Genomic DNA, 21,594 nt, shown 5'->3' on the forward strand with positions numbered 1-21,594 from the left:
CAAACCACTTGGCAATTCTTCACAACAGAATTGAATTTCTTATTCATTTCATCAAATTACAAATGTCTGAGTATATATTTGCAAATGATTTAGTACAGATAGCCTACATTTAGCACAATTTCCAAGTGAATAGACCTTGTTGATCTAAACTTTTGGACGGATGAATGAAGGGATGAATGGACAAAAGAATGGTTGAAAGGATGGATGGCTGGATAGATAGACATTGAAAGATGGATAAAAACATAGTCAGGCAGAGATGTAAAGATGGATAAAATGGTGAACGGATGGACAGAGAGCAAAAAGAGACTAAATGAATAGAATGGTGGCTGAATGGATGGATAAAATTATGGGTGAATGGACAAACTGACGGATGGATGGATGGATGGATGGATGGATGGATGGATGGATAGATAGATAGATAGATAGATAGATAGATAGATAGATAGATAGATAGATAGATAGATAGATAGATAGATAGATAGATAGATAGATAGATAGATAGATAGATAGATAGATAGATAGATAGATAGATAGATTTGGAAGGGAAACGTTTTCTAACTCGTAAGACTAAGCGGTTGCAACCGTTCACAGGTCACATAGCAACCATTCAAGATGAGACTGACGCACAGAAGAGTTAGCGCGCTCTCTCTCTTCCTCTCTCCCTCTCGACAAACTTTTGTGTCGGGCTTTCACCTGTATCGCCTTAAACTGACTCTATGGGGAGATACAGACGTTTGTGCTGCTTTAGAACTGCACGTGGACCTCTGCTTTGCGTGTAAATTCGCACTAAACCGCGCACTCGTTTATCTTCCTACTATTACCACAGTAGTGTGCACATTTAACTGAAGAAGTCTTGACTGACACCAGGATTTTTAGGAACCCAGTGGTTTGATAAACGTTATTTGACTCGTGTGGGCATGACTGGCACGACGCCACAATGAGGTCGCTTCAGTCTGCTGCGACCGCGTCTGCACTGGAGTTATGTTTGATACTTTTCACTACATCAATAACAACAGCCAAAGGTAAGAAATTATTTCTTTCTATTTTTCAGAGTCGGGTTATTTTTAAAAAGCTGTTGGTTGGTTTTTCAATTATTAGCTTATCGTTTTACTTTATTCACTAAACACTATCTCCCATTGAATCTCATATTAGCATAACGTTAGCCTACGTTAAACTTAAGCATCAATAAATACAAACATTTGTGATATAAATAAAGTAACTAAAGTTCAACCTGTTCAGTTATTTGTAAGAAATATGCTGCTTTATATCTTTACATATTAAATACTGGCTATATTTCATATCTCGAATAATATTTTGGCTATTCTTAATCTCTTGAACCATAATATAAAACTTACACATTACATAAAACATTAATTCTTCAAATCAAGTCAAATTCGTGTTTTATTTGTTTATTGTTTTTTCTATTTCTTTAATAGAAATGTTATTGTTAAAGAACAGGTAGGACCTTTGGGAGGAAATAGGAATAAATTGTAAATTCTATACTCCAATAAAACATATTTCTTTTATGAAACCCGAGGAAACATTTAGATCAGGATGGGATTTTAAGATTGCGTAATGTGTTACATTTTGAGATGAATAATAGACATCGGTCATCTATTATTTTAAGCACTCTTTACTGTATTGGGGAGCAGATCTATCCCAAACAGAAGTGTATACCAAACTGATTTAAGTGCAATAAATAAAATTCTTTCTTTATGAATAGTCTTTACCAGAAAATTATATGAAGTAAAGTATCACAGCCCATGGGTTTGTTGGGATTTTTTTGCAAAATCACTGTACTCTTTATCACTGCTCATGGCAATGTTGCTGTGAAGTGCTCCTGCTGATCTCTTAAAAAACAGGTAAACTGTTTCAAATTGATTTTCAAAATATATGATATGGATAAAAAGCAATAAAAAAGCACCAAAGAGCACTCTGATATAACCTGCTAAGAAATGTTCTCTTTACGGTTTTGAACAGGTAACCCAAAATGTTTTTTTTTAAGGAACCTTCATTTTAAAATGAATTTTGGGTAACACAAAAATAGGAGATATTTGCATTTTTCAGCTCTCATATGCACAGTGCTTAGCATAAATGAGTACACCTCATTTTGAAAATTCATATTTTAAAAATTTCTTATTGAAAATGGGTAATATATATTGGTGCATTTGAACAAAACAAATTTATTTATTTATTAACATAATATCTTAGTCACAGAACATCAATGGAAAGGTAATACATTTAAATTCATGCAAAATATTGCAAAAAGAAAAATACAAACTACAACATTTCAACAAAATTGTAAATATTTTTAGTTTCACTTGATTCTTGCTATTTTTGATTTCTTTGTATTTAATATTTTTCCCTAATATACATTTGCACTATTAATTTTTGGACCGTTATCGTAAGCTATTTTGTTAGATTAGCTCCAGATTTGGCTTCGGTACTGACTAAACTATGCACACATATAATATTGTAAAGCGTCCTATAGAAAATATAAGTTTAATGGGGTGTATTCATATACTGAGCATTGCATATACCTGCCTAATGTTCTCTGAAGCATGAGCCACTATGCGGATGAGTAAGAGTCATCTAAAGCTCAAAGGAAATTTATTTGTGACTGTCTGTTGCTAGTTCGTGTGGAAAGTGTTTAGAAGTGTATTCGTAGATTACATTGTCTATTACTAAACAAAAACTTAGATCATTTCATAATTGTACTTGTGATTCATGTTTTTTCACATATGGAATAGCATTGTATATAATTGATTAAATATCTTCATGTAATTACATCTGTAAATAATATCTGCAATTACAATTTTTAAATTAGACTGTTAACCATCACTTACACCTTTACCCATGCTTAAACATACCCATAGCACCAAATCTGTCCCTAACCTCTCCCGTATCCCACATCAAGATCATGAGAAGTGTTCTTCACTGCATTACAAACATGCTAAGTGCATTGTATTTATTTTGCAAGTACATGTCTATAAGGGCATGACCTAACATGAAGGAGGACCAATAGTTGTTCTTGTGTTTATATATATATATATATATATATATATATATATATATATATATATATATATATATATATATATATATATATATATATATATATATATATATATATATATATATATATATATATATATATATATATATATATATATATATATATATATATATATATATATATATATATATATATATATATATATGTAGAACTACATTTTCAGCTCTTTATTTTGTATCGGGTGTTCTGCATGGGTTTGGAACAATTCTCCCAGATGATCGTCAAGGAACCATAAAGAATGTTCTGGAAAGGGATCTTGGTTTTCTCTGTGATGAAACAACAAAACAATATTGACTTAGAAACCCCAGGCTTCTAGAGGTGATGTTGACTCAACAGTGACTGAAAGTTGGAAGGTACTGAGCCTGTGGCTGTTCTTTGTGCAACCCTAACTGTCATATGAAATCATTTTTAGAGGCTTGATTGTGCATAATGTACTTATAATAGAATTCATTTCACTAAGATGGAAGAATCTAAACTTCTCTACTCATCCTACAACCTGTCCTCTTGAGCCATTCTTTCATACATTACATTGTGCAAACCATCACCCCCATTCACACACCACAAAAATTTTCCCAACACATTGAAGCAAGCTCTAGTAACCCCACTGCTCAAGAAACCATCACCAAACCCTTCACTCGTAGTAAGCTACTGAGCGGTCCTTCTCCTTCCATTTGTAACCAAAACTCCCAAACAAGTCGTTTTCACCCAAGTATCATCATTTCTTACACAGAAAAATGAGCAGTCATTCAACAGAGACTGCATTGCTGTCAGTCACTGAAGCCCTGTGTGATGCAGAAGCTAATTACAGAATGTCTGATTTGATTTTGTTGGATTTGTCTGGCACCTTTAAATCATCAGATTCACTTCTGGCCAATGGTTTAAACCGTATACTTACAATCATCTCTTTCAGTGTTGCCTAAAGGGATGAGGCACTACAGTATACTGTATATATCCACACCTCTTCAGCTCATAATGGGGGTCTCCCAGGGTTCAATTTTTTTCCTTTCCTTTTGTACATTTACATCAGATTACAGGGGAACATCATTCAGATATGATTTCTCATACCATTGTTATGTATAATGCTTAACCATTAGGAAACGTCTTAAGACTCAGCTTTTTACCATTGCTTTTAACTTAGGATGATCATTTTGTTAACTTTTTTATCTTATGGTTCATATTTTTATTGTTTTGTTGTATCTTTTTATTGTTGTGCTGTTTCTGCTATTGTTAATTTAAATCTAAGAAAATCGCATTACAAATAAAATGTATTATTATTATTATTATTATTATTATTATTATTATTATTATTAATTATTATTATATACTAACAGGGTTCATACGTTCATGACAAACTTGAAAAAGTCATGCAATTCTGACATGGCATTTTCCAAAAGTTATGGAAAAACAGAAAAACCCACAAAGTTTTGGAAAAGTAATGGAAAACAAATATCTGTATACTTGAAGATAGGTTATTTACTTCTTTTCTGTCCTTGGCCAATCACATTGTCACACAACCAGCGATCGCTTTCCAGAGATCGCTGGTTCTCACACGAACTTCAAGACTACACTTCCACATTTCCCAGGACTACATTTTCATACATGCACTGCTCCCAGACACCCATGCTCATTCATCTAGCTTGATTGCACACACCAGCTGAACCTTGTCATAGTCGTAGGGGAAACGGTTAAGCTAGCTGGAGCAGGTGATGTGGATGGTCGAACAAAGCCCTTCTCCAACTAGCTTAGCCGTTTCCCCCACAACTATGACAAGGTTCAGCTGGTGTGTGCAATCAAGCTAGATGAATGAGCATGGGTGTCTGGGAGCAGTGCATGTATGAAAATGTAGCCCTGGGAAATGCGGAAGTGTAGTCTTGAAGTTCGTGTGAGAACCAGCGATCTCTGGAAAGCGGTCGCTGGTTGTGTGACACACATACTCTCACATTTTTAGTTTGGTGTAAGCATTATCTACATCAATTTAACATAGATGTAAATATAATTGGAAGCTAAATAGATTGTTGCGTGTTTAAGATATGCAAAACAAGCACTTAGGGATTGTCTGAGGGCTCCCAGTGGTCTTTGAGCACAGCACAGGGCACCTGAGAGTTTGCTTGTTAGCAAAATGTTAGCTCCTTAGTGATGGTCCTACATGGGCAGCACTCACTTAGCCCCCAGAAAGCCCTCACTAGACTTGCACATGTCCTAGCTCTTTGAAAGGGACTACAGATAATCTATGCAAATGTAAAATAATGCAAATAGAAATAAAACCTACCCAATTGTTACTTTAACCCCTGTGGAAAATATGTTTGGTGTGCTGTATATAATTGAAGATCTCTCTTAACAAATTGACATATGCCAGTTGCATTTCTAATGTCGAATAGGAAAAGAGCATGGGCCTGAAAAAAAAAGCTGCTTCGAGCTCAATCCATTTGTAACTAGTTAAGGCTACTCAATCAGAGTGAGTCCAAAGTGTTGGGCCATACCTGGGCTAGACCACACTGGGCCTGTTTAGATTTGGTGTGGGCTAGTCACAACCCTCCTTGCCCGCAAAAAGCCAGCATGAACCCTTCAGGGGCATGCTTGCAAAGACAGCTATTTTTAAAGTTTTAAGCAGTTAATTTAGTGATAGTTTTTTCAGACCGTCTCAACCTGGTAAAGAGAGATCTCCTCATCTTCCCTGGCTGCTCAACAATCTCATCTAGCTAGGATCATTAAAAAAGTTCCCATCCACTTTGGATATGTATGGTCAGGTTTTTTTTATGACAGCTGACCGTCAATGCAAAACAGCGTAAAGTTGGTGCTAGGGCTGCACAATATATCAGCATCAATATGGCAATGTGCACATCCGTAGTCACATTGCAGGATGTGCGTTGTTGAGTTGGGATTATAATTAACTAAAAATCATCAATAATAATCAAATTTGTTGAGTCATTGTGAATTTCTACCGTAATCTATTAGTGGTAAAGTTTTTAAGCAAATTTAAATCATTTGGGAGCAAGAAATCATTCAATTGTAAAATGAAGACTAGTGTTATTTTAGATTTAATAATTGATTTTCTTTACCTCAATATTGTAATATTCCACCCAAAAAACATAGGCCACTGTTTATTTCATTTTTATCAGTGCTTTAATTTTTAAACTATATTTTTTAAATATACTTTTGGATATTTTATGCAGATGCACTCCCCTAAAGAATCATCCCAATCAGTGATGGAAAGAGTACTGAAAATCTGACTCAAGTGAAAGTATAAAGTATATCAAGTGTAAATATTACTCAAAGCATGAGTAATAGTTGCCCTTTTAAAAGTACTCAAGAGTCGTGGGTAGTGAGAATTACACTGTGAAAGTCTGACCCGTTTACATTGATTTGTGCATGTATGTGTGTGAAAACATAATGTTCTGTAGTGTATTTAGTTATTGTTTAAGGCCATTTTAGTCACCATACATCTGTCGTCCAGTTTAAACAGTCTCTGGGTTATTGCGTGCGATGATTTTGGGCATCTTCTTGGACATTTTTAATGCATGCACATGGTTAGCTGCATTTATATAGCACCTGTGCCTTGAGTTTGTTCTGTCAGGACTGTCAGTGACCACCTGAGGGCGCTGTAGTTATGGACACTGAGTGGAACTACAGCGCCCAAAAAGACATTTCCATACATTCTTTCGCGCACACACCCAGTCTCTCATCTACACTGATTTTAACCACAGCTGTCTCCAATCTCCGTTGATTACCTGGACTGTATATTCAACCATTCCACCTCTGTTTGTTACTGCGTCGTTTGTCTATCTTGTAATCAGTATCTAGTAAGTCTTGTATATCGAGTTTGTTGTTACCTTAGTCTTGTTCCTGATCCTGTTTCTGTCATAGTTTCTTGTTTTTGCTGTTTATTTGTTACTTTGTTATTTTTGAACACCGGACACCTTGTTTTTTCTGTTTGCTGCACGATTGTAAATAAACCTGCACTTGGATTCGCACCTTTTTGTTCCTGTTTTGATCACGATAACGTGACAAGTTCAGTACGGTGCAATTTAGTTTCTGTGTGAATTTGTATGGACAGAAATCACATGACTTGTAATCACAGGATTGTTCTACTTTAGCCAATACCAGATAATAAAAAAATAAAGTAGTGGCTGTAGGTTGAAGGAAAGTAGTGGAGTAAAAGTACTTTAGTACTAAAGTACTAAACATGTACTCAAGGGAAAGTAAAAGTACACATTTTTAAAACTACTTGGTAAATTACAGTCCCTGAGAAAAACTACTCAGTTACAGTAGTCTGACAATTTGTAATTTGTTAATTTACACCACAAAATTGTGAATTCTTCCCAAACAGTTACTTAGGCCATATTGTAAAACTATATTCATATCACAATATATATCGCAGAAATACAAAATATCGCAATGTCAGGTTTTTCCAAATTCATGCAGCCCTAGTTGGCGCTGTACAACGTAAGAAAGATTTGGATCTTCCCAACAGAACATTTGACCTACTTTTTGCTAGATCTCCATTACCTGCAATCAGACTGATTAGGTTATTAAATGATTCAAAATTCTGCAGCACGACTGGTCTTTAATGAACCCAAGAGAGCCTGCATCACAGCACTCTTTCTCTCTCCACCGGCTACTGGCAGCTTGCATTAAGTTCAAGACATTAATTCTTGCTTTCAGAACAACCAAAGGCTCTGCACCCTCCTACCTCCACTTTCTATTACCAGTTGACATCTCCCCCTGGTCGCTACATTAGAGTTGCCTTGTGAAACAATCACAGTGGGACCTGAAATCCCTCTCCAAACCTTTTCATTTACTGTTGCTTGGACATAGAATGATATTCCCTAACAATACTGAAGAGTAATAATGTGAAAACGCATCTCCTCTGTTAGTGCTTAAATGTATACCAAAAAAAAAAATCTCCACTTTGTTTCCTTAATGCCTCCTTATTTTAACTTGTTGTCTATTTTTCTGGACAGTGATAAAGCTTTGTATTAGTAGCACTAATTATTTGGTGCTTGACCAGTGATTATTTGGCTCTTGATGTATCGCTTTGTTGTATTCGTCATTTGTTGTCACTTTGGGATGAAGAAATGTGAATGTTAATGCAGAAAAGCACTGAATAATCATCTGAAGTGTCTGAAGTGATTTGTTAAATGTGCTCTAAATGTGTATTGTTTAAACAGCAGGGCAGGAACACAGGCCTTCTGAAGACTGTCCGCTCGGTCACTTTCCATGTGGCAATGTGAGCATTTGTCTGCCACAGGTACTGCACTGCAATAACCAGAAAGACTGTCCCAATGGAGCTGATGAGGACAACTGTGGTAAGAGCTGCTTACTTATGTCTGTCTGTCTGTCTATCTATCTATCTGTCTGTCTCTGTCGATCGGTCGGTCGGTCGGTCTATCTTCATGACTTCAAAATATTAAAAACTTATGCATGTGTGTGTTTTGTGTGAATGTGTGTGTGTTTGTCTCATCTCTATATCTCTGTCTCTTCGTCCGTCTCACCGAAGGGGATAACAGTGGCTGGGCTGACCTCTTCGACCGGACATTTAAACGGGGTTATCTTCAAGAGCTTGCCACTGACTGCCGTAAAGATACACCTACTCCTATTACGTCTTGATAGACAGTTACAGAACAGCTTAGTTTTAGACAATCTAAAACGTATTTCATTAGTACAGACTGTTACTAAACTATGGCAAATGTATGGTTGAATAATATCACTTGAAGTACAAGTTAAGTTATAACTTTAAATAATTGTTTTTTGATTAATATAATTATGATTTTAACTGCATTGTGGTTTATAATTGCATAAGACTTTTCATACACTGTAAAACATATCTGTAAATTAGCAATTTTCCATATTTTGGGATTCATGTTTTAAATTTTTCTGTTTATTTATGCTTTTGAATTGTATTACGGGACATTGATCTTTCATCTAACACCTTTTAACCTTGAAAAAGTTACATTTTTTTATATATTTTTATATTTTTTAGTGATTTAATAGCTTTTTAGTGTTGTATATTATGGTATAAGTACCTTGTAATAAACTGCCATTACATTTTCTGTTAGTTTACAGATTTATTTTTCTATATATTATTATTTTTTATGCATTCTATTATTTAAAACTACTAAAATGTCAACTAAAATCACTTAAACTGTTGAATTTTCAATATCATAAGCTGACAGAGCAGAGATCAACATTCCATAATGCAATTCACAACCATAAATAAATAAACAGAAAACACAAAATACAGAAACTGTTAATTAACAGATATTTTTTACAGTTTTATTTATTTTATAGCATTGTCAGAGTTTTAAAATCTTAATGTGTGTGTTTTTGTGTGCATGTTTCTCTCTCCTGTCCCGCAGAAGTGGAGCAGTACCCTGATGTGTGCCGCTGCATAAACACTGAGATCCACTGCGTGCATGCCAGCTTGAGATCCATTCCACAGGTGTCAGCGAATGTTACCTCCCTGTACGCAGCCTTCCAACATGATGTCTACAAATGTAACAAATTATGTTTGATGTTGGTTGTTTAATTATAGAGGGTTGAGACAAACGTTTAATTACTGTTTAATACTTTTTACCTTATTATATTTATATTTCGGTTTGCCATTTGCCACTTTAATATTTAATATTTTTTATTGGTCTTCAGCTGTTTTTATGGTTCTGCTTGATGCCTTTAGCTGTATGGATTCTGCTATTCATTTAAATTTAGAACTATTACATAACTATTTATTTATCTGGTAACACTTTACAATAAGGTTGTATTAGTAAATGTTAGTTAATGCATTTATTAACGAACAAACAATGAACAATATATTTTTTACAGTATTTATGTTAGTTAATGTTAGTTAATAAAAAACATTGTTCATTTGTTGTTAGTTCATTGTACAGTGCATTAACTGTTGTTAACAAGCAAGAATTTGGTTGTTAATAACGCATTAGTACATGTTGAACTATATAATAAATGGTGTACAAGTATTGTTCATAATTAGTACGCATTGATATTTAAATTAACTAAGGAAACCCTATTGTAAAGTGTGACCAAGTATCTTATTGCTGTCATTCTTGGTGTTAGATGGTCATAAAGTGTTGCCAGGTCTGCATAACAAAACTATTCAAATAGCCAGTCAGGTATTGCCCAAGTGGCAAAATTCGGCACTCTCATTCCTTAAAACAGGTTTAAAAAGAAAACTTTATAGTTATTATTATGCATTATACACAATTTGAACTTGAAAAGCAATAGTCACTATGAGATAGTAATAATAAACAGTGCATTTTAAATTAAACAAGAATAGTATCCTTTGTCCTCGCAGAACCTAAAACTAAAACACAGTTCTAACATTGGTAGGATGTAGAATATTTCAAGTATTGGTCTTCAGTGTAATATAATACAATATTTCAAAACTATAAATCACTGTTTGGAAAAACTGTCAGATTAATCAAAACAGAAGGAACAGGAAAACCGAGTACTTGGCAACCGATCCAAAACAAAGTCATTAAATATTCACAATATGCTTCTGATTCATAATAGTTTGCAGGAACTTTCACACATGCAAAAGTTTATTTCACTCTTTAGACCTAATTAATATGCTAATGTGTCAAAATTTGATGGAGGACCATTGTGGTGGTTATTGTCTGAAAAATATATTCAGGGAAAACTGTAAAGTACACGGAAATGTGAACCTAATGATGCGCAGGAAACAGCACAGAATGGCCTTTTCATTAACGTTAAATTAATGATGTTTTAATACAGGGCTGATTCATTCAATATGTTCCTATAGGATTTTTATAACGGCAGTTTGCAAATTAAAGAGTGAAATTGGGTCTGCGAATTAAAGAACTGAATATTTGAAGAATTGTTGTACAGCCTACTGACTCACACGTCACACCTCAAATTTACATTTACATTTACATTTAGTCATTTAGCAGACGCTTTTATCCAAAGCAACTTACAAATGAGGACAAGGAAGCAATTTACACAACTATAAAAGCAACACTGAATAAGTGCTATAGGCAAGTTTCAGGTCTGTAAAGTCTAAGAAGGAAAGTATTAGTAATTTTTTTTTTTTTTTACTGTTTGTTAATTTTACATAGCCTAAGAAATACGTTTTATACAATAAAACAGTTTGCATAAACTATGTTAATATAGCTTTATTTTACTCATACAATGATAAAACCCACATTTGGAGCACCAAAAACAATCTTTGACTCCACCCACTCACACAAAGCATTATCATTTTTACAATCAACTACAATTGTATATTTCTCTATAATTATTAATGTGATTCTATCATCCACAATGCTTCACAAGGATATAGTTCTTTCATTCCCATTTCCTTTTAGTCATTTTGTCAAATTTTCTTTGCTTGTAGTTTGTAATGTTATGATTCTCCTCAAAACTGGTGATAGATAGCGCGTAAAACTTCCTTAAGAATTTCTTATAGGAAAAATCAATTGGAAAATACTAATGCCGGGTGATACTAATGCAATCTATTGATGCTGCAAATATAAAAATGAGAATATTCACCTGCAGTTTTACAAAATAACAGTCAAATATGTTAAGAGGCCTTTAGTGTGTAATAAGCTGTTTTATATGTACATTGGTGAAAAGACAATTATATATTTATATAACAATTATAAATTATTAGCATTAAAATCGGGTGGCTCAGTGGTTAGCACTGTCGCCTCACAGCAAGAAAGTCACTGGTTTGAGTCTCGGCTGGACCAGTTGGCATTTCTGTGTGGAGTTTGCATGTTTTCCCCATGTTGGTTTGAGTTTCCCCAGGGTCCACAGTACAAAGACATGCGCTATAGGTAAATTGGATGAACTAAATTGGCCTTAGTGCATGAATGTGAGAGTGTGTAGGTGTTTTCCAGTACTGGGTTACAGCTGGAAGGGTATCCGCTGTGAAAAACATATGCCGGAATAGTTGGCGGTTCATTCTGCTGTGGTGACACCTGATAAATACAGTATATACTATGCAACAAAAATATTTAGTGTTTAACTTGCTCTTTGTGTTTTGTACAGGTCATTGAAGAGCAACAAGATTCGAACACTACCTGATGAAGCCTTCATCAAATATATAAAACTGCAAAGGCTGTAAGTATGAATAAGCCTTTTACTACTAGCCCATCATTATAATTTCAGTCACATGCACAATAAAGCCCTGCCCAGAAATGTTAGTATGCACTGAGCTCGAGTATAGACGCTTTACTAATCCACAAATCAACACGGAGGGTCATATAATGAAGCTGTCAACCTGGACAGCTATCGCCCTGTTTATGTGGTACAAAAAAACAATTGGTTCCAGCATGGAGCTGATTAACGTTTATGATCAGCTTTCTGCTGAATCCACTGAAGCTTTTATGAGGAGGCCATGGTCACCTTCATTCAAATCGAGCTCACTGCTGCTTGTTAATCTCAGTATTGGCAGGTTTCTTTATAGTACGCCATTAAACCCTGGATTCAGCGTGTTGCTGTCTAGTGATTAATGAGCCAATTAAAGAAGTACTGTAGCAGATCTGCTTTGTAGTACAGACCGATATAGACTGAATTTAGGATAGTGCACTTGCTGTACGATAGTTGTTTTGAAAAGACATCAGTGCTATACTAATAGAGAGTAATTGATGTAATGGTAAGGTTTGTCCTTTTCAAGTGAACTAACAAGTAAAAACAAGCATTTATAAAACAAATATTTTATGTTCTAGTTATAATATTCGTTAACTCTTTAGTTTAGGTCAAAATTCACTTTATTAACAAACTACTAACCAACATTACTAGCTTAATAAACTACTATTTAGCTATTTATTAATAGTTTATAAGGTAGTTGAAGTTGTGTTTAGGTTTTAGGTAGGATTAGAGATGCAAAATAAGATAATACTTTATAATGAACAGTTAATATCTTAAAAATGGGCTATTAAACTAAAGTGTTTCCTAATATTCTTATACACTACCTGACAAAGTCTTGTCGTCGATCTCAGTTGTATAAGCAACAAATAACAACTTGACTTCTAGTTGATCATTTGGAAAAGTGGCAGAAGCTAGATTTTTCTGATGAATCATCTGTTGAACTGCATCACAATCATCACAAATACAGCAGAAGACCTATTGGAACCCGCATGGACCCAAGATTCTCACAGAAATCAGTCAAGTTAGGTTTAGGAAAAATCATGGTTTAGGGTTACATATAGTATGGGGGCATGCGAGAGATCTGCAGAGTGGATGGCAACATCAACAGCCTGAGGAATCTAGACATTTGTGCTGCCAATTACATTATAAACCACAGGAGAGGGCAAATTCTTCAGCAGGATAGCGCTCCTTTTCACACTTCAGCCTCCACATCAAAGTTCCTGAAAGCAAAGAAGGTCAAGGTGCTCCGGGATTAGCCAGCCCAGTCACCAAATGAACATCATTGAGCATGTCCGGGCTAAGATGAAGGAGCAGGCATTAAAGATGAATCCAAAGAATCTTGATGAATTGTGGATCTGCAAGAATGCTTTCTTTGCCATTTCCTATGACTTTATTAATAAGTTATTTGAGTCATTGCAGAGATGTATGGATGTAGTAATCGAAGTTCATGGGAGTCATAAACAATTTTAATTCTTTTTCCACTACACCATGACTTTAAATTCTATAAATAATTGAAAATCAAAGCATGATCATATTTTATTTTGGTAAAATAAGCATAAAGACGCCTTTGCATTTCATATAAGCTACTTCTGATACGAAATGATCAACTAGAAGCTATAATTTGTTGTTTCTTAAACTTGGATAGGCGACAAGAAGTAGACAGGTAGTGTAGAAAAAGTTATCTCTTTCAATTGTATCTTCTCTTAAATTCTCACAAGGCTGTACAGTAATGTGAAATATAATTAATATACAATTTAAAATGACTTTTGTATTTTAATACATTTTAAAATGCCTTTCTGGTGCCAAAGCTTAATTTTCAGCAGCAACTTTTTCAGAAATCATTGTAATAAACTACACTAATTTTACCAATGCTTTTTATCAATGTAAAAAACATTCATTCATCCATTCATTCATTCGTTCGTTCATTCGTCCATCCATCCATTCATTCATTTATACATTCATTCATTCGTTTGTTCGTTCGTCCGTCCGTCCATCCATCCATTCATTCATTCATTCATTCATTCATTCATTTTGTTTTTTGATTAATAAGCTTTCATAAAACAGCATGTCTTTACAAATATTTTTTAATCAATGTAAAAATTTCACGTTTTATTTCTTAAAAAATCATCATTCCTACATTTGAATAGTAATGTATTTAACAAAATGTTATTTAAAGCTATAAAAATAGTAATAACAAACAGCTTAGATGGTAAAACAATTGCCCATTTCACGTTGCCCATTACTTTACTAAATAAACCATATACGTATACAGTGAACTCTTTTATTTAATGTTTCTATGGCTTTAAATGAGCTTCAATGGAGAAGGCAGAGGCTGATTAAGCAACCAAAAGAGCTCATTCACTTATGAAAGTCGTGCAGCAGTAAAGAAGTAAAATATCCAAAAATAGAAAACTGCTGCTCTTAATTGAAGAAATTGAACATGTTGATGGATAAATGTTTAGATTCTTTCAGTGCAAACTAAGTTCATTCATTTATTTTTCCTTGTGCCATGAGTAGAGGACTAGGAACAACACCGTGTCACGTGTTTTTAAATACATTTCAAGCTGTTTTCTGAAAATTAAACTGTCTGGGAAAGCTGTAAATGACATATTTAATTTACTTAAACCTTGAAACGGCTTTGCATGAAAACACATATAAAAAAATCAACCCTGGTATTTTTATTATTAATGACATGGGGATGACAGAGTTGTACAAGGAGAAGGTTTCTAATAATGTTTTTATTTCAACTTCAGTGTTTATTTTCTGATGTAAATTCATGAATAATTATCAGTGGCCATCAGTTTTATAATTTAAAGCCATTAATACATATTTAATATGGTAACCTAGAAATAAAAACACACTGTACTGTTGTACAGTGATGCTCACAGTGCACAGATGCAGGATGTGTGAAACAGTCCTGAGGTAACTATTTAGCACCTCTATTATTCAAATGTTTGTTGAAATATTTATTCATTCTTTAATTTTAGATGCAGTACTTCAGAGACACACTTTAACTGTATTCATAGATATCAATCAACTGTCTTTATAAAGTTATATATCCTATATACAGTGCATAGTCATTATATAAGTCTGTGTGCTTCTCATCACATAAAATTAAGTTAGAACATGATTAACCTAGTTTAATAAGTTACAATGACCTAAAAACATGCTTTCAGGACTAATTGATCATATAGTTTTTTATACTGTGTATGAAAATGTAAAATTTTTTTAAAGGAGGCGTGGCACCAAACTCCACCCTAAACCAAATCTTTGTTTGTACTTGGCATGTCTGTAGACAAGCATCCTCACAAAAGTGATTATGGAATACAGAGTGTTATGAACAGGGTCTCAAAAAAGTTTATGAAGTTTTTGATTAATTGCCACATCAGCCTTAGTTTGTAGTGTATTTTTTTGTGGTTGGTTTGTGATTGGTTAGGTCACGTCACAATGGCTTGTCAGGAAAACATCTCTGATTGACTATTGAATTCATAATCAAAACAGAATTATGTGTGTGAGTGTGTGTGTGTGTGTGATTGGTTGTAATGTAAACAACCCGGGCTCACTGTGGAAACATAGCCCCGCGGACGTTTCTGCGGACCGCGATTTTTGTGCGCGCTTTTTCGAGTCTTGGGCACCTCTCGGGAACGGCGCGCGAAAAGCCGCCGGATCAGCCGACTCGGCCGCCCCCCTCTTCCTCCTCCTCCTTCCCTAAACACGAGCGGCGGTTCGCAAAAGCCGTCCAGAAAAAAAAAAAAAGCAAAAGCCCTCGTTTTCGATTTCGACTGCGTTTTCGGATCCCGCCGCGTTCTCGCCCTTATTTTTCAGATTACGTTTTTCGTCTTACCTGATTTCCGGAACAGCTGTTCCCCGGACTCGATCCCGGTCGTCGTCCTCGGGGCCGGCTCCTACTCCTCCTTCTCCGGGGCCTCCGCTCCGCCGACGCAACGCTGTGAGCTAAGTGGACAAACTGGTTGCATCGGGAAAGCCCTCCACTCGGAGGCGAGCCGTCGGCCGGCGAGCGCGAAGAGGAGAGGCAGAGCGGCGCCACACTGACCCGCAGCGTTCGCTTGAAAAAAACTAAACGCGGCCTTACATACCTGCGGCCACGTAAATCGCGGCCTCCAGAAACGTCCGCGGGGCTACGTTTCCAGAATGAGCTTGGGTTGAATGTAAATGTGAGCACTGAAAAATAATCTTAGTAATCTGATTCCAAATTTGCATTTTTAATTCATTTTCAGATTTTACTTTACACTTACATTAGTTTAAATGTACAGGGACAGTTTTTGCCCCTTTTTTGTGAAATTGTGAGGTGGTTCTGTTCATTTCATTGACATTTCATCTGCAAACAAACTTCCATTAATGTTTTTGTTAAAACTACCTCTTAGAAAATGGTTATTGTTTTGTTTTCTTTTACAGGTTTCTCCAAGATAATTGCATCAACACTGTTTCCATTCAGGCTTTCAGTGGACTGTATAAGCTACAAAAACTGTAAGTGACTTTATTTAATAATAAACTTTTTTATTTTTAATGATGGAACAACAGTGCTTTTATTTTCTTTAAGCACATTCTGAGAAAATATCAGCGCACACTAATAAGCAGTAGCCTTTGCTTCAAATGTCAAACACTACGTTCCTAACCTTTATCTAATATATAAAAATAAATTAGCCATGGTGAATTGAGTACTGTAATTGCTGTATTTTGTATTGCAGATCTTTAAGCCAGAACTCCATCTCCTTGCTTTCCCCTGGAGTGTTCAGAGATCTTCGTAAACTTAAGTGGTTGTGAGTACAACCCTCAACACATCAACAAGCTGTAAATGCTGTCCTTTTATGCTCTTGAATTTACCATCATCCAAAGTGAAGATAATTCAGGTGTTTATGCAAAGACTACAGCTGTAATGTACCGAAACTGTCTTTAAACATAATTTTTGCATATGTGCAAATGATATTAAAAATAATTCAAATACTAATCAAACTACTAATTATTATTATTATTATTATTATTATTATTATTATTATTATTATTATTAGTAGTAGTAGTAGTAGTAGTAGTAGTAGTAGTAGTAGTAGTAGTATTACTATAGCTTTTATTATTAATACACTAAAACATTACATGATCAGTTAGTCCTGACAGCATTTTTTTAGGTCATTGTAACTTATTAAACTAAGGTAATCATGTTCTAACTTAATTTTATAAGTTACGAAAGCAGTTTTAAGTCAGTTCAATATAGTATAAGTTCAATGGACTTATAAGTTAATTTACAGCTTAAAAATTTAAGACAACCAGGATTCTTTTTACAGTGTATTATTATTATTATTATTAATATTATTATTATTATTATCATCATTATTTTCATTATTATTTATAACTTTTGTACTGCTTGCTGCTTTTTGTAAATTCTGATATATTTTGTCACAAGTGCAAAAGAACAGCATTAAAATAGAAATCTGATCTCACATTAAACACAAATTCTTCAAGAAAGCATTATATTCAGAGGTTGCAAGGGTAAATCAAAGGGTTAAATTAATAAGTGGGAAATTAAAGCAGTTAAATGAAGTCCATTTACTTGGCTGGAGTTTTGGAAACATTTTTTGGTACTGATTTTTTTCTTATTCAGGATTTTGGACGACAATCCCATAACAACAATTGCAGCCAACACATTTGCTGGCCTAAGCTCCCTCTTCTTCCTGTAAGCCTTAATAATATATCCATTCTCATTAATAATGTGTTGCACTTCCTTCTTTTAATGAATCAAATCTCATTATCAGCGTGTAAAGTGTTCTTCAGAATCAGTGTTTTTCTTCAGTCTCAGAAAATATTGCTCTATAAAATATAGCATTTGAATTTGAAGCCTGTGTGCTGTAGTTTTAAATGTCTGCCGACAGGTTTTGACCCACCTCATGTAATCATCTTCACAGGTCAATGGTGAACACTTCTTTAGAAGCCCTTCCTTCTGCCAGACTCTGTGCCCATATGCCCTTTCTCAGCTGGCTGTAAGTTTCCACTTCTCTCCTACTCACTATGCATGCCTCAACATAAAGGATTATGAATTCAGTTCATTTACACTGTTAGACATTTTATTTTATTTTTGTGGTAGCTTAGTGGCAGCAGCACTTATGCCCTGTGTGGTTTGGAGGATGAAAAGGGCTAAACATAATTATGACAACCCAATATCTTTTTTAAATTCCCATTAGCTGCTGTCACATTACCTGCTATGAATCGACACAGACGACAGACGTGTTAAAAAAAAAAAATGGTGCGCTTTATTTACAATCAAGATCAGAAAGAAAAAATAAGAATATTAAAATGACCTAAATCATATTTACTAATGCGTATCTGTACAAAAAATGCAAAAGAAACAAATAAGCAAATTAAAACTTTACAGAGGGAAGAAAATTAAGAGGTGCCAAATCAAAGAAAATAACACATTAAACAAGCTAACTAAACCCTCCCCATCTCTAAATAACTAAAGAGAAAGCTGAAAAAATGTCTTCTGCATCACACACTCCTCACTACAACTGTACTTGCTGGAGAAAACATACTGGGGGTAGCACCTGCTTCTAACCTAATGTTTTAACAGAGAATCAGCTACGTGTATGTCAGTGTTGTACTTTACTTTCACTTCCATTTTAGTAGATTTTAACAGTTTTAGTTTGGATGTTCAGAATAAATGTACAACTCAAAATAATGAACCAGAGAACAGTCATGTCACACAGAAAGACAAAGAGCAGTGACAGAAGATGAAGGATTCCCCCCAGTCTGGTGCGAGTCATCACTGGAGACTGGAGATGTCACATTAAATGACCCCCATCCTCTTCTCATTGGTCCACTCGTGAAAACCTTGTGAGCCAATTAAAACATCTAGATTTTAGAAGGATAGCAGAGAGCAAATAAAAACAGAATGGGGAGGAGGGAACAACAGAGCAACACCCCTAGGCATGTAACACAGCACTTTTGCCAGCAAGTTAACTGCCCCTTTACAGTAACATACCCGTAAATGTGTTTTACAGTTGCAGGGCCCTACCACAATTTAATTTTACAGTAAAATATCCTTACCACGACTTCTTATATTATTTTTTACAGTAATTTTACTGTAATTTATTTAGTTTTCATTTTAGCAGTACAAAGACTTTTGTATTTTGTTATATCTTGTATTTTTAGTATTTACTATTAAATGTAATGGATTTCAAACAAGTAACGAGATCATGTACAGCAGTATTTTAATTGTTTTTTGGTATTTCTTTCCATTTTAAATTAGCTGTCTTTCTTAAATACATTTTGCGAAATAAGATGTTAATTATTATGTTTTTTATTATTTTCATCCATTGTTTTCTACATCTACAGCAGTATTTGATTATTTTGATTACGGTAGAATATCGCAAATTCCTAATATGCAATAATTTACTGTAAAAGTTTTAAAATGACCCAATGCAGTTCATATTACAGTAATGAACTGTAAAAAATGTTTGTGGTATTTTGCTGCCCATTTTTGCAGTAAATAACTGTAAAATTGCGGCAGTCTAAGAGTGTAGGAAGATGTTGGTAGCTCAGGTTTTGTGATGTACCGGTACACCCAGAAACCTCCTGCTATTCTTTACTCATCAAAAATGTAGATCTTATAAGACTTTAGAGGGATTTGAGGGTTTGAGCCTGATTAAACCACTGAGCTGCCTGTGGTGTACTAGCACTAGTTGTCAGTTCACGTGTACTTTTGTGGAAATGTGAATCTCATAATAATACAAGAGAAGTCTAGACTGACAGTTCTGACTGATCTCTTGAACTTGTTCCTGAAATTTGTTCCAGCCGGGCTGCGAGTGTTTGACTGTGAAACTAAAGCAAGCTGAGAAACCTTCAAGAGAAGCTGGAGGGCTCGTCCCAGAAATACACTATATTGCATAAGCCAGAGGGTTGTGTGTTTTGGAAAGTCTCAAAACCGTAGCTTGTTTTTAAATTGCAACACAGCAAATTCCAGTTTAAATGAATTAAGTGTTTAATCTATTAAAACCCAAAGTGTTATTTTTATTCATGAACATCCAGACTCATGATTGAGTTGTCAAATGGAATATGAAAAACAAGTGGCTCCCTACTAGAGTCCAGGCAGCTCACAGAATATATATATATATTTGTATTAATAAATCATATTACAGCATTGAGGATATAAAAAGAAGAATTGCACACAGTTTTTTTTTTTTTTTGGCAGGATACAAAATAATTTATTTCACAAGCTATAGTCAATTTTTAAAGATGTGAATTTGAAGCAGACTTTTTTTTATTATTTTTCAAATATTTCCCAAGTGATTTTAAAGAAAATATTTTTTACAACATATTTTTAATGGCACATACAGTTTATAATTAGGTTAACTAGACAAGTTAGGCTAATTAATGAAAAAGTGGTTTAAAAGGGCAAATACTATTTACTTAGCAGTTATTTATTTATGTATTTGTTTATTTATTTTAGCCAAACTTAATATATAATTTATATTTTGTTGTGTGCACGAAATTACATTTACAAGATATACATGATGTGTATATATATATATATATATATGTATATATATATATATATATATATATATATATATATATATATATATATATATATATATATATATATATATATATACATACCTGTGTTACGTAACTGTCAAAATATGAGTAAAATAACTCTTCATAAATAAAATGAAGCAACAGACATATTTTAAACTGTACTGTAAAATAAAAATATAATTATAAAATATTATTGTTATTATAAAATAAGTTATCATAGTTGTACCCTTGTCTGTGTTTTGTTTTAGCAAAGTCCCTTTAAGGCAAGTCATTTCACTCGGCAGTCATTTTTGAAACACCTCTCACAAAGTATGCTCTGGCATTCTGTTTCAATGGGAAACATCAAATTCTCCAAAATTGCTTGCCAAGCTTTCTGTTTAATTTTATATTTGGAGGCACAAATAGAATTAAACAACAACTGTCTGAATGTTAGTTCTCCAGTGTTCTTCATAGGTAGTTTTGGCCATCAGTTGTGTCCCCCTCATGTCAGCTTGTTTGTTTAAGTGTTTCTTTGTATTTGTAGCCTGTTCTATCTATCCCTTCATTGTCAGTAGTTTTCTTAGTTACCCCTGTGATGTCTGTGTGTGCCCAGGTTTGGTTTTGTTATTCTTTAGTTTGTTTTTGATTGTTATTTTTTTTTTATCATTCCTGATTTTCTGCACTTCACAAAAAACCCACTGGACTGCATTTGAATCTCCATTTCATCATTTTCTATTGCAGATGTAACAATGAGTGTAATCCTTAAAAGAAGTCTTTCTAACAATGGGTAAAATCTAATGATTTGAAGTATAATGACGAAATATAAAATGCATAATTGCAATTAAATAGTATTTTGTGACTGTGAATCT

The 21,594-nt window shown here is 34.2% G+C and overlaps 1 protein-coding gene across 22 annotated transcripts in view; it reads left to right on the forward strand.

Moving 5' to 3' along the window:
• Positions 1–586: 586 nt before the first annotated feature.
• The window catches only part of rxfp2b (relaxin family peptide receptor 2b), a 40,117-nt gene continuing 19,109 nt past the window's right edge, over positions 587–21,594 (forward strand). For 2 of the 22 annotated variants that reach the window (XR_012390546.1, XM_073923158.1), the window contains exons 1-9: positions 588–1,022; positions 8,245–8,382; positions 8,574–8,651; positions 9,433–9,570; positions 12,098–12,169; positions 16,616–16,687; positions 16,909–16,980; positions 17,817–17,888; positions 18,118–18,192. Coding sequence is in view for 15 of the 22 variants with exons in the window: in XM_073923158.1 (XP_073779259.1) it covers positions 9,569–9,570; positions 12,098–12,169; positions 16,616–16,687; positions 16,909–16,980; positions 17,817–17,888; positions 18,118–18,192 (365 nt within the window). In the remaining 7 variants the exon portion in view is untranslated. Of the gene's footprint in view, positions 1,023–6,838; positions 6,877–8,244; positions 8,383–8,573; positions 8,652–9,432; positions 9,571–12,097; positions 12,170–16,615; positions 16,688–16,908; positions 17,071–17,816; positions 17,889–18,117; positions 18,193–21,594 lie in introns of those variants that run through there. The other 20 variants (XR_012390545.1, XM_073923155.1, NR_137277.1 and 17 more) reach the window with 18 other exon arrangements.

Source organism: Danio rerio, chromosome 15 (assembly GCF_049306965.1).
Source record: "Danio rerio strain Tuebingen ecotype United States chromosome 15, GRCz12tu, whole genome shotgun sequence".
NCBI classification, from domain to species: domain Eukaryota; kingdom Metazoa; phylum Chordata; class Actinopteri; order Cypriniformes; family Danionidae; genus Danio; species Danio rerio.